The sequence below is a fragment of the Echeneis naucrates genome, chromosome 5 (assembly GCF_900963305.1).
Source record: "Echeneis naucrates chromosome 5, fEcheNa1.1, whole genome shotgun sequence".
Classification (NCBI taxonomy): Eukaryota; Metazoa; Chordata; class Actinopteri; order Carangiformes; family Echeneidae; genus Echeneis; species Echeneis naucrates.
The window spans coordinates 26,473,897-26,496,788 of NC_042515.1; the positions used below are offsets into that span (position 1 = coordinate 26,473,897).

The window sequence follows — 22,892 nt, forward strand, 5'->3', positions numbered from 1 at the left end:
TGGCGTCCTCACAGATGCCGTCCCTGAAACATGGCCCAGCTCCTCCGTGGAGCAGGTGCTGCTGGCGGTGGGAGAGCAGGTCGGCCACGGGAACATCTGCTATGCTTCCCGGATGAACAAAGCCGTGGTGTTATTCCTCAAAGATCAGGCCTTTGTTACCCAGCTGATCGAGAGCATGTTTCTGGACGCTGGAGGTGTCGTTCAGAGTGAAGCATGAGGACAGCTTCTACATGGTGTACGCCAACTCCGGGTGCGGAGATGTGGGGCACAAGCGGGTCGCCTGTCCGCACAGGCAGCACCCGGCGGGGGCCGCTCCGACAGCATGGGGCCTGCCTCCGGTCTCCGGGGCCGATGGCACCGGAGCTGCGGCTGGAGAGTGGTGGGGCTGAGAGCCCCCCAACAAGGGGCGGGTCTGAGGCTGAGCAGGTGAGCGCTGACCATGTAATCATGGCAACGGGTGGTCAGGAAAATACTGTGGGCGGGGCTGAGCAGGGGCAGGAAGGTGGTCAGGGAGGGAACAGGGGCGGGGCTGAGCAGGGACAGGAAGGTGGTCAGGGAGGGAAAAGGGGCGGGGCTGAGCAGGGACAGGAAGGTGGTCAGGGAGGAAAAGGGGGCGGGGCTGAGCAGGGGCAGGAAGGTGGTCAGGGAGGAAAAGGGGGCGGGGCTGAGCAGGGGCAGGAAGGTGGTCAGGGAGGGAAAGTGGGCGGGGCGGAAAAAGAGCAGAGCTGTAGGGAGGTAAGTGAAGTGGGAGGAGCTAAGCAGGACTGTAGTGAGGTAGGAGAAGTGGGCGGGGCAGAGCAGGGGCAGGCTATCTTCTGACACGGCGGAAATGAGGAGGCATGCTGCGGATTTTTATTCTGACCTGTTCCGGGCAGAGGACTGCGATATGGACGCTGCCGCAGAGCTGCTGGACGGCCTTCCTCGGCTGAGCCCAGAGGACCGTGATGCTCTGGGTTCGGACCTGTCCCTCCAGGAGCTGACCTCGGCCGTCACCCAAATGGCCTCAGGGAAATCTCCTGGCATCTCCGCGGAGCAGGTGCTGCTGGCGGTGGGAGAGCAGGTCGGCCATGGGAACATCTGCTATGCTTCCCGGATGAACAAAGCCGTGGTGTTATTCCTCAAAGATCAGGCCTTTGTTACCCAGCTGATCGAGAGCATGTTTCTGGACGCTGGAGGTGTCGTTCAGAGTGAAGCGTGAGGACAGCTTCTACATGGTGTATGCCAACTCCGGGTGCGGAGATGTGGGGCACAAGCGGGTCGCCTGTCCGCACAGGAAGTACCCGGCGGGGGCCGCTCCGACAGCATGGGGCCTGCCTCCGGTCTCCGGGGCCGGGCTGCCTGCTTTTTTTTTTAAACACAAACTGGGACATGACCTGCTGGATGTTTTTAAATAAAGTCTTATAATAAAGGGAACCTCCCGGCTTCCTGCCACAGAGCAGCGATCTCTGCTGCCCAAAAAGGGGGATCTAATGCTTTTAAAAAACTGGAGGCCTGTGGCTCTTTTATGCACTGATTACAAAATTTTATCCAGGGTTTTATCCAACAGACTAAAAGTTTTTATTGGACAATTGATTGGGGTCAACCAATCATATTGTGTCCCAGACAGATCCATACAGGACAATTTGTTTTTAATGAGAGACATATTTGACATTTGCAAATGTTATAATCTAAATGTGGGCATTTTAGCAGTTGATCAAGAAAAGGCATTTGATCGTGTGGATCATTCTTTTTTATTTGCCACTTTGCAGGCGTTTGGTGTTGGGGAGCACTTTTTGTCTTGGGTGAAACTGTTATATAAGAGTGCGTGTTGTGTGGTGAAGGTGGGGGGAGGGCTCAGCTGTCCTGTAGAGGTGGGAAGGGGGATCAGGCAGGGCTGTCCGATCTCAGGGCAGCTGTACAGTATTGCCATCGAGCCGCTCCTCCTCAGACTCAGAAAGCGGCTGAAAGGACTTAGTCTGCCTGAGCTGGCCCCCCCTGTAGTGGTGTCAGCCTACGCAGATGATATCAGCATTCTGGTCCAGGATCAGAGGGATGTCGAGGAGCTAGAGAAAAGCCTAGCCCTATATGAGAATGCTTCCTCTGCTCGAGTAAACTGGGGGAAAGAGTGAAGCCTGTCTGGTGGGGAAATGGAGCAGGGGGACCACTCCTGGCCTTCCTGGAAACTTGCAGTGGGGGAGTACAGGGGTAAAAGTTCTGGGGGTTCAACTGGGAGGGAGTGCTGGGGAAAGTGCAGGCCAAGTTGCTTAAATGGACATGGTTGCTACCTCAGCTGTCCTACAGGGGAAGACTTCTGATCATCAACAACCTGGTCGCCTCGTCCCTGTGGCACAGGCTGCAGGTGTTGGTACCTCCACCTGATCTCCTGGAACAAATAAAACGGCTCCTGGTGGACTTCTTTTGGACGGGGTGTCATTGGGTAAGAGCGTCGGTCCTGTACCTCCCTGTGGCAGAAGGGGGTCAGGGCCTGGTGGACATCAGGTCCAGGACTACGGCCTTCAGGCTTCAAGCAGTTCAGCGGCTGCTGTATGGACATCCCCCCTGCTGGTCGGCATTGGCCAGCCTGCTTTTTCGGAAAGCCGGCCGGCTTGGACTGGATAAATATCTTTTCCTTTTAAAACGGGCTGGAAGCGACCTGGAGGGAGATGCTACGGACTCTCTTGGAGGAAGTGTGGTGTTCACTGCCTGCTCCGCTGAGGGAGTTTGCAAGGACCATGGCTGACCAATGGAGAGAGGGCCAGGACTACATCTTCCCCTCGGTTAGTGTGAGCCCTGCTATTGGGGAGTGGACCGAGGAGAGCGGTCAGCTCCTCTCCCTGAGGACACCAGTACTGGGCACATTCAACACATGCAGCAAACAACTTCTGTACCTCAGCTGCATCAAGGTGCTGAACCTCCGCTCGCTGTCTGGAGTTAGGGAGTCGAGGTGGACCGGGGTGTTGGGATCAGACTCTTCCCCTAAAGGCTGCTGGCGTCTCCTGTATAAGTGTCCCGTTGAAAAACGGATGGCCGATCTCCAGTGGAGGATTATACACGGAGCTATAGCTACGAACAGACACAGAGCTCACTTGGACCCCGGCACTGAGGAGAACTGCCCCTTCTGCCCTGAACCTGAAACCCTCCAACACCTGGTGCTGTCCTGCGCCCGCCTGACAGGACTGATGGACCTCCTGAAGGAATGGGTGGAGAGGCTAGGAGAAACCTTCTCTCCATCCCTCTTTGTGTTTGGTCCCAGATAAACCCCCGGGAAGAGACAGTCCCTGGTTTTGATAAATTTTATCTTTGCAGCCGCTAAATTAGCAATCTGGAAAACCAGAAAAAAAATCGGGTGAGGGGTGAAGGCTGGACTGACCCGGTCCGCTGTTTGAAAGGTTTGGTGGTGGCTCGGTTGAAAGTAGAGCGAGCGTTTTTCACCCTGACTGGGAACATGAACGGGTTCAGAGCCTTGTGGGACTGTGGGCACGTCCTGACCTCACTGGGGGACAGCCCTCAACTTGGCCTGGCTTAGCTCAGTTTGTCTTAGCCTAATGTAGTTTGGCTTAACCTATTTTTCTACCACCGTAGTGTGAATGTAAGTTTTCTTGTTTTTTGTTTTGTTATTTTTATTTAATTTATTTAATTGTCTGATTTTTCTTTATTGATTTTTTTATATACATAAGACTTTTCACTTATTTGTAAAGTTTTTAAGAATAAGCTATAAATAAAGTTTTGTTAAAAGTCAAAGTCTCTCTCTCTCTCTCAACATACTATTTAAAGGTTCTTTCTTATTTATATTCAAAAGCAGTTACTTCACATAAGTCAGCACCTGCTTCCATTTAAAAATACCACCTGCAGGACTTGCACCTGTGTCTCTTGTACTGAAGAGACTAGAGATGCGATTTGAAAATAAGTTGGTTGAGGATGTTGATTAAATTAATCAAAAAGGCATATGTGAAACTACATCTGCAGAAGCAAAAAAGCAGTTTAACCAATATAATAAACTAATGAGAATTAAGCCGCTTTATTAGTACAAATCTTAAAATAGGCTAACCAACAAAAGCTAAAAAAAAATCCAGCAGTACATCCTCTAAATCACTAAACCCAATAAACTAAAAGTGAACTAAGTATACAAAATAAATTACCACATTCTCTCTTGAGCATCAAACTCGTCAAAACAAACTTAAAGTGCAGCCTATTGTGACCCAGTGCCAAACTTGCATGCAAAAGGTGGAGGACCCCCTCACCCTGAGTGCTTGGCCTCCCAAACTAGTAGTCTCCACCACTGAAAGGAAACAAACTAATTATAACAAGAAGAAATAAATAAGCATACCCAGTTGGTAAATAAGGCAACTTGACGAAGCAACAATTGGATCAAAACCAATTACTGCAATATACCAAAACTGAAGGTAAAGGAAGAAGGTAATGTGGAAAACTACAAAGGAAGGATTAAAGGAGGACACAACAAACTGCAGCATGGTTAGGCCTGCAATGAAACAAAAAAGAAATACAATTAAAATATAGCACTTTACACCAATTTAATGCAGACATACCGACCAAGCCACCCAACTCACCACCTCGAAGCTAGACAATAATCTGCAGCTACAGGATGAACGCTTAAGGGCCAGGAGCTACACGAACCAACAAATGTAATTTAATACACTTTATCCAAAGATAAAGGCTACCTTCAGTAGTCAACACACACAGCAGCAAACCAGGCAGGAGCAAGAGGCCTGCAAGAAACTCCAGCTGCCTTATATAAGCTTGCTTGATTGCTAGGAGGAGCGGTCAGAGTGAGGGAGAGAAAGCTGCAATCCAAAACGGCACTAAACTGCAGCTCTCTCACCTGCTGCTTAAACATCACAGCTCTATCATCAGGCAGGAACAATGACATTAGATGCTTCATTAAACGTCCCTGGGGAATTGAAGACCATGCACATTTCTGAGCTTAGGGGATGGCGTTCAAGCTGAAGGTGACACACTGCAACAAGGTGAGTGAAAAGAACACAAATTAGTTAGTTACTTTTTCAGACATGTACAGGCACTGAACAATACCGGTCCAGCTTTGTCCAATAGTTAATTCTTATGGGTGCCAAGGTGAAAGTTGGTGCATTGCATTTTAAGCCTGCTCTTCTAAACAGATGTATACAACTGCTCTTCAAACAATAACAAACAGTGGATCTGTAGCCCCATCCTTTCTGCTGGTTTCAACAACAAAGGCCCTTAAAAACTAAATCAAATCAAATCAGATTTATTTGTATAGCGCCAAATCATAACAAAGTTACATCAAGGCACTTTACATATAGAGCAGGTCGAGACCAAACTCTTTATAAATTTATTTAAAGAGACCCAACAGATCCCCCGATGAGCAAGCACTTCGTGACAGTGGCAAGGAAAAACTCCCTTTAAGAGGCAGAAACCTCAGGCAGAACCAGGCTTGGGGGGGCAGCCATCTGCCTTGACCGGTTGGGTTGACTGCAAGTGAGAAAAGTTTCAGAGTATAATTGTATTATAGATGTGGATAAAGTTTTGATCTCAGTCTCCCTTTTTACCTTTGCCAGGTAAAAAGAAGGCTGCAGCAAGATGAAAGGTCACCACAGGAAAAGTGCTGTTGTTGTTGGCTTTGTTTTCTCTGTAGTATCATTTGCTTTGCAGCTGACATGTAAGTTTACTTGCTAATTGGTCTCATCAGCCTACAGATGATCTGCATAATGTTCACAGACAACTAGTATATGTCTCATTCAAAGCTTGATATTTGGCACTAAAGATAGTTGATGTTTTTTCTCCCAGTCAATTCTGTGCCTTCTCACTTGTTGAAACTTGTTTAAGAGCAGGGGAGAACTCACTGATCCAATCCCAGACTAAGGTTGCCAGCACAAATTACATTCATCATTATTATAAAATTTCCTGGTTTCCACAGTTTATAAAACTGGCATTGTAGTGACCTTACAGTGAACTTCAAAACCATCAAAAGTTGTTGCTGTTTGCAATCAACCTTTGGGCAGAAAACATGAGTTCCTTGAACAGTGATTAGGAGTGCTAACACTTGGGCTGTTCAAGCATGTTTTGGTGCAAACTTCATGCACATTTACAATATGAGGGTGTCTTATCTCAATAATTCCTCATGCCACTCATAAAGATATGTACAGGATGGTTGAAAGCAAATGGGCTTCCTAGCTAAAGCAATGCAGGCTGGTGACTGTAGGTAAAGATACCATGTGAAAAAGTCCTGCGAAGGTTGCGTAAGCACACCCACAACTCAGAGCACCAAACAAAGTTTAGGCTTCCTGTGTGCTCCTGATCCTCAGAAAGAGTCAGGGAGGCGACAAGCTCATAGGTTTGAAAAATCTTAGCTGTCTTTCTTTATTGTGATTTGATGAAAACATTTTTGCTTGGACAGCACAGCGGCATAGTAGAGCTTGCATGTTCTCCCCGTGTCTGCATGGGTACTCGGGTTTCCTCCTTGCCGTCCAAAGACATGTGTGTCTAGGTTAAACGGTGACTCTAAACTGTCCATAGGTCTGAATGTGAGTGTGAGAGATTGTTTGTTTCTGTCTCTCTCTGTGTGTTGGCCCTGGCGATGGACTGGCGACCTGGCCAGCATATACCTGTCCAATGTGAGCTGGGATTGGCTCCAGCTTCCGCTGTGACCCAGAAATGGATAAGCAGTAAAGGATGAATGAATAAACAAAATCCAGATATCTGTTCGTCTGTTCACTTACCCATTTCCGGCTCACCTTGGGCAAGGGCAAGGTACTCCCTGGACAGGTCGCCAGGTCATCTCACGGCCAACTCAACATGCACAATTTAGATGTATTTGTCAGAGAAAAAGGTTAATGTAAGGCTGCTCAGCTTCAACGATAATTTGAAGCTGATAATTTTACTCTGACAAAAAATCTCTGGAAAACGAAGAGTTGTAGAGTTAAACTATTGACAGAAAGGTTAGCAGCAAGCTCTGCTCTGTGAAAATGTTCTTGCTTAGCCTCAATTGTTTTGTTTGTCATTAAAAAAAGGAACATCTGTAGAAGCTTGTTTTTGTTTCAGTTTACTTTGGGTGTGCGGACCAGATATTTGCTTTACTGCAGAGAAAAAGACTGAAAATGTCAAATCCATCAGTAATCCATCAGTCACTAAAGGATCAGGCTGATGAACAGGGAATGATCAGAAACACAACTGCTGATTGCTCTAATGCAAATTCAGCAACTGTGTGTAATAAGTGCAAGGAAAAGTTGCAGTCTTGCTTTCCATCTATCATTCAAAGTGTTTGAAGAAAGTGCAGTAGCTTTGGACAAACAGTCTGTCATCAGTCTGTTCATTACTGAAATTTATTTTAGCTGTATTTTAGACTGTCACAACTGTTTTCAGCTTCCTCCAGCAGCCCTCACTGCTTTGTGATGATCCACCACATTCCTCTGCTTAAATCAACCACTGAAAGGTGTGAGGTGATGAAAACATGAAGAATAACCAAATTTTTCATCGGAATTTAAAGCGTACTTGCTCACTCAAAATAGATTCAGTTCACTGTTCACGTGGTGGACTTAATGAGGATGCAGACTTCTATTGGCTGTTGACTGAATTTTTCCACCCACACTCAGTTTCAGGCTTCAGATATCAGTGTCTTCTAATCATTTAATGGCACAATATGCTTCAAGAACTTTTTACATCCTTTTATTTGGGGAAAAATTACAGCTTGCTGGGCATCAAGCAGGAAGTAGTTTGTGTTGCTGATGCTTGAATACAGGGACATACCTCCCATGTCCTGTCATTGAAGTCATTCATATCGTGCATGCTATGTGTCATTACTGCATTCTTCACCCAGTTTTACAGTCAAAGGAGGGTGTACTGTCTGATGTAAACCTTTGCAAGGACAACTCATAATCAAGTTTGCCCTACACTGTAAGCTTTAATAAAAACCTCTCGATACTCCACAAATTGGTATGAGCTGCAAGCTAACACAAGTACAAGAATAATTTCTAATCCTCTTCATACGTGGAGTGTAATTTCAGATGCACACCACACATGTGGTAGAAAGGCCTGCAAGAGGAAAAAAGTGTAATTAAGTGCGTATAGATGTTATTTCCTTTGGCTTCTCTCGGATTAAGCTGCCTGTCAATCACCACAGGAAACAAAAGGGGACTGAGACCTCCTGCCTGGCTTCATGTCTTAGTGTGTAACCACAGCACAACTGCATGACGCCTCAGTGCCGATGGCAGGATATCTGTACCTGCTCCGCACGTTGATCTTTGTTTGGGCTGAGATAGTAAAAGCGAGTTGTTGGCATAACTGAAATATGAAAAACCCATATAATCCTTTAAATATAGACTTCATTGGAATATTTACAAAATTTGTTTTTGTCACAAACATCAAAAAGACATTGTGTCTACACTACACCTTCCCTTTGCTAGGATTAGCAGGAAGGGGATTACAAGTATACATTTTAGGGGATTGGATTGGGCTTTTTAACGTCTGTCTTCAAACATAGCCTATATATGCAATAGAAGAGTTATATCCCTGTCAATACAGGCTGTGAGATCATGACGCATAAGCAAAACCTGGACAAAATCAATTTAACTCAGAAGTTTTATTTAGATCAATAGGCTACCCACATACGCAGCTCCAGTCTTTTCAACTCCAGCGAGTGTTATCAGTGCTATTTTCTGCTTTTCTATTGATCTGTTGGTACAGACCTAATTATTGACAACCTTATCTATATATTATATAGTATATGTTATACCTGCAATGGAATGGCAACCTGTCCAGGGTGTACCCCTACCTCACCTACACACTACCAGTCAAGAGTTTGGACACACTGTCCTATGAATAGGGTTAGGGTGTCCAAACTTTTGACTGGTAGTGTATATACACATGAATTCATTTGCATGATTAATTTGCTAAAAAATTTTAACACAATGAACTTGGTTTCTAAGTATGGTACACACGTATACCAAACAGTTTGGTATGAATACACAGACAATTACACCCCTAATACATATATACATACATACATATACATATACATATATATATATATATATATATAGAGAGAGAGAGAGAGAGCGTTTCGAGAAAGTCCTTATCAAACCCTTCCCATTCATTTGGAGCAGTCAATAATAAAATATTAGATGACACAATATAGCATCAAAAACAATAAAGTAATTTGAGAGAATGAAAATTAGGTAATAATAATAACATGCTAAAGAATAATGTTCTGTTCTTTAATAACAGAGTCTGTTGGGTGATTTAAAGGTTTGTTTGTTTTTTGTTTCCTTCAAGATGAATTATAAAGTCTAAGGTTTTGCTTTTTCATTTAGAGCCACCATAAGGCCAACATTTTATCCTAAATAGTTGTAGCCAGTTGTATTAGTTTACAGTTGACATCTCTTATCTCACTGGAATTGTACAAAAAAAATGGATGTTAGGATTGTAAAAATGGATTAGCAATGTTGATAGCCTTAGCGATGGTGATAGCTATAGCAGTAACATTAGTAATATCATATGCAGCAACACTAATGAATAGCGATAGCAATGACAATCACAATGGGGCCGGAACAGCAATCACACCAGTCTATCTATGGGACTTGAGTGTGTATGTGTGGGTGTGCGTGTGTATGTGCGTGCAGGGGAGAGAGAGGAGGAGTGTGTGTGTGTGTGTGTGTGAACAGTAAAGATGGCTGCAGAGTCACGTGGGTGACATCTTTCCATGACCAAGATGGTCATGGAATGACCGTCGCGCAGCCGGAGTAGGTCAGTGGCCAAGTACTGCAGCAGACCCTTCACTGGCAGGTGAACAGGCAGTAGGAAGAGCCAGGCACAGACCAGCAGGATGTAGATCCTACTGGTCCACATTGTGGATGAGGACATGGAAATGTCCAGAAACGCCAGGTGAGCTACAGGTGAAGTCTCACACAAACGCTAGTGCCAGCAGATCATGTAATTATTCCAAATGAAAGTAATTGTACTGTCAGATTAGGGCAGAAAGACCACAGGATGGATCAGGACAGTCTAGAAGGTTAAAACGTTAAAAAGTAAAAAAAAAAAAAAAACAGTTAGCAGTGAGCAGCGGCAGCAAGTTGCGCCAATGTTAGTGGTACCTGGGTCCAATGCAGGCAATGGCTTGGCATTTCGGTCACAGTATGGACGCTGGTGTGACTGCAAATCTTGTATCCTGTCATGAACATGCTGTGGGGTAGACTGCTTTAGCAAAGCACTGGAGCATGGAAGTGTGCTGCGCAGAGCTCTTCGACAGTTGCACAAGTGTCATGTTCAGCCCTGTCACTGGCATGTTCCTTAGTGACAGCAGTACAAGATCTGTGCCAGTTTGCATTGCTTTGCATCGGCTCCTTCTGCTGCTGTGGCTGAAATTGCCGGCACTGAATACATTTCTCCACTGTCATCTCTATGTTATGTGTCATGTCAGGCCAATAGAGGACTTTTTCTTGTTTTGGCTTTTGTGCACTGGACTCCCTGGTAGGCTAAATGGAGTTTCTCCAAGATCACTTTTCTGAAGCTAAGTGGTATGATGATTTTTTTTGCCTACCATGACAATATCATTCTGGATGCTGATGTTGTGTCACATTGGCCAGTAGCTGTGAAGGCTCTCATCCAGGCTGTGCCTTCTCGTAGGCCAGCCGTCCAGATGGTTCTTACACACAGCTTGTAATACACTGTCTGCAGCAGTGGCGGTTTTCAGCTGGTTGAGTTTCTCCTCACTCAATGCATCTGTGGCCTCCATGGTGTACACAACTTTATCGTCACAGGGGTTCTCGCTCAAAATTTCCTCATCTCTGATCGCAGTGGCTCGTGACAGTGTGTCTGCAATATACATGTGTTTGCCAGGGGTGTATGGAATGATCAGGTAATATTTTTGCAGTTGCAACAACGTGCCTTGTAGTCGTGCTGGTGCTTTGTTCAGCGGCTTTCGAACTATGACCTCCAGAGGCTTGTGATCTGACTGCACAGTCACTGGTCTGCCAAAGACGTACTGGAGGGATATCTTTTGGCTGCAAAGACTATGGCAAGCAGTTCCTTCTCTATTTGAGCGTACCTCTTCTCAGTATCTGTGAGGGCACGTGAGGCATAACAAAGACGCTGCCCTTCTTGTAGAAAGCATGCTCCTAGTCCATCCTTTGATGAGTCTGCTTGTCGTGTAAGTGGCTTATTGTGGTCATAAAACCTTAATACTGGTGCCTGTGTGAGAGCAGTCTTTTCGGTTTCTAGTGCTGCACTGTGGTGTGGACACCACTGCCACACTGCGTCCTTCTTAAGGAACTGTCTGAGCAGTGCTGTCAGTGAAGCCTCATTTGGTACGTACTGCGCAAAGAATTTAGTAATTCCCCCCAGGAGTTGGAGGCTTTGTTTGTCCTCTGGCAGCGGCATGTCAACAATTGCCTTGATCTTTGCGTCATCAGGCCTCTGTCTTGCTGAGGTGATTATGTGTCCCATATATTTCACCGTGTCCACCTTGTACTGTATTTTGTCCTTGTTAAATTTCGCATTTGTTGCCTTTGCCCTTTCCATTACTTTATGAAGGATGTTGTCTGCAATGATGTGTACACCTGGAATGTCACCAAAGGTGTCACAGTTCTTTTACTGGAATACTTCGCTGGCTGACTTAATCCCAAAGGGAAGCCTGAGGAAGCGGTATCGACCCCATGGTGTGTTAAAGGTGCATAATTTTGAAGATGGCTCACCCATCTTAATCTGCCAGTATCCGTCTTTTTCATTTAAAGATGGTTTTTCCTGCGAGTTTGCTGCACTAATCTTAAGGAGTAGGAATGGAGTAGTGTTGACATTTGACAGCTTCATTCAGGTTACTAGGGTCCAAACACACCCTAAGCAAACCATTTTTCTTCTTCGTGGTGACAAGGCTGTTCACCCGCTCAGTCAGTTTGTTGACAGGTTTTATAGCCTCTCTCCTCTCTAGATCTTGCAGTGTGTGTTTCAGTGAGTCCATGATCGAAAGAGGTATGTTTCTGCAACCATGAATCTAAGCTAGTCTAAGTCTAGGGGGAACAGATGAGTCAATCTGTATATGATGTACTCCTGGAAACGGTTCGATCAGCTCCTTTTTGGATGATGGGGGGTTTGGTGGCTGTGAGGGTGTTGTTGTGAGTGTTTCTAACCTCTTAACCAGCCCCAAATCTGTACATGCTTCACCTCCCAGAATCGCTTTGTCTGCCTTTCTGGCTACATGGAACTCTACAGTGACTGTGTGTCTGGCGGTCTTGCACTGCAGGTATGCAACGCCATTTGAAGGCAGGCGGGCTCCTCCAAAAGCAACTAACACAGCCGTTGTGGGGTGCAGCAGAATGGGACCTGCCAGCTGCTTAAAAATGGACATGGGCAGTACACTAGCATCAGTATCGAGTTTGAATCTTATTGCTACACCTCTGATGCTGGCTGTCAGACCACCTGCTGTCCTTTGTGTGGCTCACTGCTTCTTCTCCATCATTGCTTATCATGCCAATATACAAGGAATCCACTTCACTTTCAATGTTACTTACAGTCTTGTGGGGCTCATGTTGTCTTCCACATTTCTGGCAGTTCATTGTCCTTTGCTTTTTGGCCTTGTTAAATCTGCTGCTCATTCTCTTGTGACCTTTTGTTTCTGCCACAACGTCAATTGCAACATCACACGTAGCAGGGGTCATCTGCATTGTCTGTATTTGTGTCTTGGCATATATCAATGGCTCTCTGAAGTGTAAATCCATTTTCACGGATTAGTGATGCTGAACATTAGCTTATCCCACAGCATATCATCTTTACTTTGGCCAAACTCACAGTCTTTATTTTTTTCATGCAGCTCTGTGAGAAATCTGTCAACTGTAATGCCCGATGACAACGTATGGGACCAAAACTTATGCCGTTCAGAGACAATATTCTTCTGTGGGATACAGTACTCTTTGAATGCTGTGATAACATCCTCCATCGTTATGGCATTATCTTCGGATGGAGCAACGTTGAGTGTGTTATACACTTCTAATGCTTCCTCGCCTACAGTATGAAGCAGGATGGCTACTTTAACCTCCTCCTCTTTCTCTGACGTTCCTGAGACAATCATGTACAGGCGGAAGCGTTGTTCCCATCTGCACCAGTTTTCAGCGACATTACCGGTTAGTATCAGCTGTGACGATGCTCCATTCTCACGCTGTTGCTGTCCGGTGTGAGCAAAATGCTAGCCCTTTCAAGTTTGCACAGTCCCTCGGCTCACTCTGCAACTCCGTCTTCTGACACCATGTTGTGGTTTTATACCGTGTATGTAGTACTGCGTGAATCGTGGGTCTCAACTGTTATACTGAATAACAGACACGGATGCGAGGCTTAATTTCCATGTGTTCTCTTTAGTGCCGGACAACTTCCGACCACATTTATAACTCCAGAACCAACACCACACTCTGTGCCTCAATCTAACACATTCGAGTCAAGTTACCAAGTGTTCGATCAGGTACACTACAGTTCGCTTGTTGGCCATTTTCCACCAGCCCTATTAGCAACGTAGTCAGAAACGGAATCAATCAGAGAAACATGTTACATGCTTCTCATACCTAGGACAGGTTATGTGTGTGTGTTGTGTGGATAGCCTTCACCCTTATCTTGAACTAACCCTAACCCTTTTTTTTTTTTTTTTATTTCCCTCTGACCATTTCCCAAACCTTAACCCTGAACCCCCACCCCAAAAATAAGGAAAAAACCTTTTCAAAACATTTCACAAAGTGAATATGCCACCTGTGCCAGATCAGCTCAGAAAACCAAAGAGCCTCTTGTCACCTAACTTAAACCATAGTGATTGTGCACGGGCCGGCCTAGAACAGCTCCTACGGCAGGTGAGGAAGTTTCCTGCCACCCAGCAGCTCCCAAGCAGCCAGGATCTATTCAGGGTGGCTGGGTGACTGTCCGAGGCACAGTCGTAGGCAAGTTCTCCCCACTCAGCGACACATCTGCTGAAAAGCCGACTCTAGTGATTGACGATTCTATTCTGAGGAATGTGGCGGCCATAGTGAAGTGTATTCCGGAGGCCAGAGCAGGAGACAACCAGTCTTATCTGAAACTGCTGGCTAAGGGTAAACGTAAATATGCAAATATTGTTATTCACGTCGGCAGTAACGACACCTGACTTCACCAGTTGGAAGTCACAAAAATTAATGTGGAATCGGTGTGTACCTTTGCTAAAACGATGTCGGACACTGTAGTTTTCTCCGGCCCCCTCCCCAATCGGACCAGTGATAACATGTACATGCACAGGTGGTGTCCCGAAAACAACGTGGGCTACATAGATAACTGGAAGCCTTTCTGGGGGAGACCTGGTCTAATTAGGAGAGATGGTGTCCATCCCACCGTGGACGGGGCCGCTCTCATTTCTAGGAATATGGCTGATTTTATTAGAAATCGAAAACTCTGACAATCCCGGGTCGAGCCCAGGAGGCAGAGCCGCAGTATAACATGCTCCTCTGCACCTCAGTCAGAGCGGTCACCTGCCGAGAATAGAATAGAGTCTCTGTCTATGTTTAGGTCTATAGAAACTGTGTCTGTCCCCCGACCACCTAAATTTAGAAAAAAATAATAAACCCAAACTAAACAGAGGAAGAGCTTAAAAACAAAAGCAAAAACTTAACTGAAATCAAAACAGCCACAAATTCGATCTCAAATAACACTGCCATTAAATGTAGACTGTTGAATATTCGATCACTATCATCAAAATGTCTACTAGTTAATGACCTCATAGCTGATCATTGTATTGATTTATTTTGTATAACTGAAACGTGGCTGCAGCAGGATGAGTATGTTAGCATGAATGAAGCTACACCCCCAACTAATTTTCATATTCCTCGTACCACAGGTCGAGGAGGGGGGTGGCTGCAATATTTCAGTCAAGCCTATTAATCAACCCCAGACCAAAATCTGGCTGCAGGTCTTTTGAAAGCCTCCCTCTTAGTCTTTCCCACTCAGACTGGAAAGGTGAAAAACCAGTTCTGTTAGTCACAGTATACCGTCCACCTGGTCCGTACTCAGAATTCCTATCGGAGTTTACTGAGTTTATATCAGAGTTAGGAGAGATAAAATCATTATACTGGGAGATTTCGATATACATGTTGATGTAGAAAGTGACAGCCTTAGTTCTGGGTTTCTTTCCCTACTAGACTCAATTGGCTTTTCCCAGCATGTGAATGAACCCACTCACTTCTACAATCATATCCTTGATCTTGTTCTAGCTCCACAGCATTGAGGAATAAATTCAGCTATAGAAGATGCTTATCTGAAGATGCTGTGGCTAAATTTTAATGAGAACATTTGGTCATCATTCCCAACAATGTCATATCTAAATTCAAATGAGGATTTCTCCCATATGCAGGTTGATGACCTTGTGACTATCACTTTGGCCACATTCAGGAGTTGGTGTTCGAATGCCGCCCCTCTCAAAAAGAAAGTAATCAAACTGAGGAGGCTGGCTCCCTGGTATAATTACCAAATCCGTGCCTTAAAGCAGACATCAAGGAAATTAGAAAGATGTTGGTGTGAATGAATGATGAATGAATGAATGAATGAATGAATGTTGGTGTTCCAGTAACTCGAAAGAGTCTCACAGAGCCTGGAAAGATAGCTTAAAAACATATAAAAAAGCTCTCTGCAGTGCTAGAAGTTCATATTACTCAGCACTAATAGAAGAAAACAAGAACAACCCCAGGTTTCTCTTCAGCACTGTAGCCAGGCTGACAGAGAGCCATAGCTCAGTTGAACCAGTGATCCCCTTAGCTCTAAGCAGTGATGATTTTACAGACAAAATTCTCACGATCAGAGAAAGAATTTATCAGCTCTTGCCTACGTTAGATAAAAATCCCCTACTGAATACAGCAACTCCTGAATCAACTGCAACGCCTCTTTCACATCTGGAGTCATTCTCACCTCTGAATCTCTCAGAGCTAGCTTCTATAGTCTCATCATCCAGATCATCAACCTATTAGCCCCAGTACCAACTAGCCTCTTTAAAGAGATTTTTAAATTCATTGAGCCATTCATTCTAGATCTGATACATGTGACCTTATCTTTGGGTTATGTACCTCAGACTAAGACCTGTTGTGCACTAGCAGGGAGATTGGCAATAAATATCAATGATTATGAAACTGATTATTGATATCTAAAATTATTTACTATGAGTAGTAAATTTCAGGGCACCACCCTTTAACCAGGGACCAATGCCCAAATTAGCAAAATCAATATCAAGTCTCAAAAGGGCTAGCAGAAGGAGTACATCCGAGCACTGGCAATAATCACAAACAACGACGGTTTAACATATAACAGAATTTATTCACAGCAATAATTATTCAAAATAACATCACTCTGGATAAATGGCTGTTATAGTTTGATTATTTAATGACACACATCTACTAAACTACAACAGAAAACACACATGTAATAAGGATGGGTTAGTAATATGGATAGCCTTAGCGATGGTAATAGCTATAGCGGTAACAATAGTAACATCATATGCAGAAACACTAATAAATAGCGATAGCAATGATAATCACAATAGCACAGCAAAAGCAACCGCAATCGCACCAGTCTATCTATGGATCTTGAGGGTGTGTGTGTGTGTGTGCGTGTAGGATAGAGAAGGAATGTGTGAGCGTGTGGGAACGTGTGTGTGTGTGTGTGTGTGTGTGTGAGCAGTAAAGATGGCCAGGGAGTTACGTGAGTGATGTCTGCAATGGCCAAGATGGCGACAGAGTAACGTCGGCTATGCACTCGTCGGAGACAAGATGGCGACGGGGTGATGTCAATAACACACCCGTTGGGTGGCGACTAGTCACCCCGTGTGAATGTGTGTGAGGGGAAGAAAAGGAAAGAGATCGCAGACAATGCCACTACAGTTGATTATTACAATATCACAACACAATAGCTGAGCCAGTGAACGGAGTTCACAGGTCAGGTATTGGTCCTTTAACTAGTGATACAAACAGTGATCATGGTGACGGCCGATCTGTAGCACCAATCGCTCATGGGATTTAAGGGAAATAAAACAAAGCAAACGAACAGAACTGAATCCCAAATAAGTAAAAGAAACGGTAAAGCAAAATGCAATGCACGCTATTCTAATTGTCTGCCCAGACCTAAAGCCTCTTATTTTGGTTGCTCCGCTCCGCCTAAGTGAGGGAGTGAATTAGAACGAGTGATCCACTCCGAGTGTCCGCAAAACGTTCTTCAGCTCGGTTGAGCAGTCCGTGTTCTCCTCAGACAACAGTGATGTGATGAATCCCTCGGCGGCAGCGGGGAAGATCACGGGAGACGATTGTTCTTTGTTAGCACATGGATCAGCTGATTGTGCGGCGGTCCGCGCTGGGTTTGAGGAGGGAGGAAAAAAAGGGAAAAACAAACAAAAAGAAAACAGCAGTCTGCGCTCGTCTCGCGAGTTGAAGACTGTGACCCAGGTTTTGTGGTGGCAGAATCCAAATGTTTGGTGTTGCTCCCTGTGGCGAGCCGATTGAGACGAAAGCTAGGACAGCTCTCTACTGCAACTGGGGCACGGGAAAAAGCAAAGATGGAGAGCCACGGAACGTCTTTATTACCTGTGTGACGTCACAGGAGACCCCTGCTGAGGGCACTGGCGTCCAGCCAATGCCTGTTCAAACTCAGAACCACAACCAAGGGGTGGTTACTGGGGTCATGGCGCCATTTTCAAACAGGCAGACAACTCTGGCTCAGGCTTCAGGAGGGACATGTAGGCCTCTCTTTTGTTCTTCTTGGATCACGTGGGAAGTGATCCCAACAGACCGCAGTCATGAAACCACACCTTAAGAAACCAAATCTTGATCCAGATGTTTTGGCCAACTATAGACCCATATCAAACCTTCTATTCATTTGTAAAATAATTGAGAAAGCAGTAGAAAACCAATTACACGACCACCTGCGTAGGAACGGTTTGCTTGAAGAGTCTCAGTCAGGATTTAGAGCCCATTATCGCGCAGAAACATAGCTGGTTAAAGTCTCCAATAATATTCTAATGGCGTCAGACAATGGATCAGCCTCCATACTTCTCTTCTTAGATCTCAGTGCTGCAATTAACACCACAGATCATAACATTTTACTACAGAGACTGGAAGATTTGATTGGCATTAAAGGAACTGCACTAAGGTGGTTCAAATCCTATTTATCAAATAAACATCAGTTTGTTCTCCTCATGCACTTTATCTTCTTCCTCTAGGCAACATTATCAGGAAACACAGCATCAACTTTCACTGTTATGCAGATGACACTCAGCTATACTTATCAATGAAGCTAAATGAAGTCACTCAGATAGTCAGACTGCAGACATGTCTTGAAGACATAAAAGTCTGGATGACTGGAAACTCTGACAAAACAGAAGTTATTGTACTCGGCCCTAATCACCTCAGAAAAATACTATCTAATCATCTCATCAGTCTGGACGGCATTACTTTGGCTTCCAGCTCCACTGTAAGAAACCTTGGAGCAATTTTTGACCAGGACATGTCCTTTGTCCCTCACATAAAACAAGTCAGTAGGGCAGCTTTCTTCCACCTGAGAAACATTAGGAAAATCAGAAACATCCTCTCTCAGGATGATGCAGAAAAACTAGTCCATGCATTTGCAACTTCTCAGCTGGACTACTGTAACTCATTACTATCTGGATGTCCAAACAAATCTCTAAAAGGCCTTCAGTTGATTCAGAACGTTGATGCACGAATATTAACAGGAACGAGGAAAAGAAAACATACCTCTCCTGTTGGCTGCTCTTCGTTGGCTGCTGGAATTTAAAATCCTTCTGTTAACATATAAAGCTCACAGTGACCAAGTGACCCCCCCCCCATTGCATGCACTGAATTACCATGCTTCTTAGAAATCCATGTTTCTCCCAGTTCTAAGCATGTGTACTGCATTTACTAACCATGTTTCCATGTTTTCCCAAAGTCTCTGTCTCTCCCAGCTCCTCTTCTCTCTCTCCCTGTCCTCATTCTGCAGGTGGTGACTCATCGCCATCCCAGGTTCCTGCAACGCCTGCTACTCCCTTATCCTCTTGAATTCCATACGACAGCATCATCTCCATGAACTCCATGCAGTATCATATTCCTGCCTACACCTGTTTTGAATATCTCCCTCTCTTGCTGTCATTCTCACCCTACACTAACCCCCTCCCGTCCCTCTCTTGCTCTCACTCTATCTCTCTCTCTCTCCAACTCTCAACCCAATCGGTCGAGGCAGATGGCTGCCCCCTCGAGCCTGGTTCTGCCCTAGGTTTCTGCCTCATAAGCACTGTCGTCAGGGGATTTGTTGGGTCTCTCTATATCATTTTATGATGATTCATTTCATTGAAGAGTTTGGTTTACACCTGCTCTTAATATAAACAGAACACAATAAAGTGCAACCAACATTTCTTTAGGAGAGGTGCCTGGACTGTCGCCATTTTGTTTAATCCCATGGCCCCCCAGTAGATGGTTGGGAAGATTTGCCGTGTTTCCGTGATATTTTATTTGGCTACATATTCTACAAACAGCGACTGGCATATTTAGAAAGTCTTTGCAAAAGCCAAAATGTTTTCACAAACAGGATTGAAAAGGTGGCTTGTAAATTTCTTTCTCACCATCTCCTCTGCCATGCTACATTTTGTTGTCATTCTGAGTTTCGCGCTACATCATGCCGATGACACCACAGAGAGGCAGGCTGAATCGAGTAACGTTTAATGTGTCTAAAGTGCTTAAAACAAATAAACACATCCATACAATTTTTGTGTTTAAATCCAATGTGCAGTTTCCAAATATTGCTGAAAATTGATTCTTTACCATTTCAAATGATTTTAATCGATGTATGTCGCCCACAATTGTCATGGTTGTAGTTTTGCAGGAAAGCTGCCCGACTAAACAAGTTAGTCGGGCAGCTTTCTTCCACCTGAGAAACATTAGGAAAATCAGAAACATCCTTTCTCAGGATGATGCAGAAAAACTAATCCATGCATTTGTAACTTCTAGGCTGGACTACTGTAACTCATTACTATCTGGATGTTCAAACAAATCTCTAAAAGGCCTTCAGTTAATTCAGAATGCTGCTGCACGAATATTAACAGGAACTAGGAAAAGAGATCATATCTCTCCTGTGTTAGCTGCTCTTCATTGGCTGCCCGTAAAATATAGAGTAGAATTCAAAATCCTTCTTTTAACATATAAAGCTCTTAATGGCCAAGCTCCATCATATCTCAGAGAGCTCATAGTTCCTTACTGTCCTAGCAGGCCACTCCGCTCTCTAGATGGAGGTTTACTTGTCGTTCCTAGAGTCTCCAAGAGTAAATCTGGAGGCAGATCTTTCAGTTATCAGGCTCCTCTTCTATGGAACCAACTCCCAGCATCGGTCCGGGGGGCGACTCTTTAGCAATTTTCAAGACCAGGCTTAAAACTTTCCTGTATGACAGAGCTTATAGTTAAAAAGTTAAAGTCCTCTACTCTTTAGCTATGCTGCTATAGGCCTAGGCTGCTGGGGGAAGGACTGAGCTTCTCTCTCTCTCTCTCTCTCTCTCCCTGTCTCTCCCTGTTACCCTCTTTCTCTCTCCCTCCCTCTCGCTCGCTCTCCTGTCCTCACCCCTTGCATGCGTTGATAAGAACCATCCTTCTTAAAAAACACAGTTTCACCCAGTTCTAAGCATTTATACTGCATTTACTAACCATGTTCTGCCAAAGTCTCTGTCTCTCCCAGTTGCTCTCCTCCCTCTCCCTGTCCTCATCCCGCAGGTGGTGTCCCATATTTCATGAATTCTGTACTACAGCTCAACTCCATGAACTTCATGCAGCAAAATGTTCCTGCCTACAATCCCCCCCCCATGCCTGTCTCACTCTCTCTCTCTCTCTCTCTCTCTCCCACTCTCAACCCAACCGGTCGAGGCAGATGGCCGCCCCCCCTGAGCCTGGTTCTGCTCGAGGTTTCTGCCTCTTAAAGGAAGTTTTTCCTTGCCACTGTCGCCAAGTGCTTGTTGGGTCTCTTTAAATAAATTTATAAAGAGTTTGGTCTAGACCTGCTCTATATGTAAAGTACCTTTGTTATGATTTGGCGCGATACAAATAAATCTGATTTGATTTGATTTATTGTGGGTTTCTTTTTCTGTTCTCTCTCCCTACTCTACCTACCTACCTACCCTCCTCTTTCTGTTTTTCAGGCAGAGGGAGTGTGCTTTGGAGGTTGTGGCTGGTTGTGTGACACTACAATGAGGCTCACCGGTTGGTTGTGCAGCTCTGTGACAAGGCTCACCTGTTTCACATCCACTAATCAGTCCTGCCATAAAAGACTGGTCAAGTCTCCACTCCTGTGCCGGATTATTCCCGTTGCTGTTGGTAACGCAGAGCCTGTACTCCCCTGATTCTCTGTTTTTATGCAGTCCTCCTGTGGGCCTCCAGTGCAGCCTCTGTTTGCCAGCCACCTACAGCCTCTACTCCAGCCAGCTGTCTACAGCCACCACCAGCCCAGTTTTTCATTTTTTGGCTTACAGTAAACCCAACTTGGACTAAACTCCCTGTCTTTGCACCTTCTTGGGGTCCAATCTAAAACTCAGACCTAACAAGAATACCGATTTGCCTAGCATAGATTGATGCAATTGGATCACAAGAACATAAATCAATGAATCGATGAATCGTTACGCCCCAATTTATTGTATATATTTATCTTATTCTTGTTGGTGCCTTGTTCTTGATCTGTTGCACTCTGTGTCTGGCAATGACAGAGTCCCTCCTCCCTGTGGCCAGTTACTGTTTTATGTGCCTTTGGTTCATACAGAGCTGCAGAGTACTGTGAGTCAGCAAATTGGGCAGCATCAGATATCATTTATTTCCTAATCCTAGATTAAGTAGTTAAAGTCTACTTCTATCTTTGCGGTTTTCTTTGTTGTTTGGAGCGCATGAAACATTACCTGTAAGTATATGTTTTGTTAATGAAATAGTTTGGATATTGCTAACTTGCTAACAGCTTTGCTATATGTATGTATGTATGCGTACTAGCATATTAGCATGTTCACTAAATTTACTAATGTCAGAAGTCCTTTGAGAGTGCTAGACAAAGCCCACAAAGTAACGGTTCATTCATGGAATCATTTGTCAGTTTAAGCAGAGATGATCTCTAATTGTCTCATTGAACTGTTTTAGTAAATTCCTAGTACATGCAATTGTAGCCAACTAATGTATTAGTTGGACCTAGTATAAAATTATTATTTAATATTTAGTGATGTCTGTTTTCTTCTCTTGTATTGTCATTGCCTCACAGCAAGGAGTTTATGTGTTCGAAAGGCCTGGGGCCTTTTTGTGTGGGTTTCCTCCAGGTACTCCGGTTTCCTCCCACCATCCAAAGACATGCATGTCTAGGTTAACTGGTTACTCTAAATTGTCCGTTGGTCTGAGTGATTGTTCTTCCCTGTGTGTTTTTGTGTGTTGGTCCTGTGATGGACTGGCATCCTGTCCAGAGTGTACCCCCTCTCCTTCACCCAGAACGTTGGCTGGGATTGTCTCCAGCACCCCAGAAATGGGAAGTGGTAGAAGATGGATAGAGAAACCCCATCTATAAACAACATTAAGCCAAATAAGTGTGTGGGTGGTGTCTTGAAATTCATAAGGAGCATTCATAACTTCATCCCTGACCAGATGCCCTGTGGCGATTCTAAACGCCCCCAAATCAGTGACCTAGCTCTTAAATCAAGTTTTTAGAATTAATTACTTTACACAATCCAAGCACAGGGGACCATGCACTCTTCTGATTCTTCTGCTTCCAAAGGTCCAGAGAGTGTTCACTCTGATATCAAAGAGGCCTCTGTGAAGGAAGCATTATCACAGAAGAACCAACAACCAACTGAGAAACAATATCACTGATTTTAACAAAACTTTCTTTTTTACAAACAAGTCTCGAGACGTAACTTGAGGAGATTTTGGGACCCACTGTTC

At 44.6% G+C, this 22,892-nt stretch overlaps 1 protein-coding gene across 1 annotated transcript; it reads left to right on the forward strand.

Moving 5' to 3' along the window:
* Positions 1-258: 258 nt before the first annotated feature.
* LOC115043057 (glycine-rich cell wall structural protein 1.8-like) lies at positions 259-819 on the forward strand. The gene has a single exon (XM_029501133.1). It carries the CDS (start codon positions 259-261, stop codon positions 817-819), a length of 561 nt encoding a protein of 186 aa, XP_029356993.1.
* Positions 820-22,892: the final 22,073 nt, after the last annotated feature.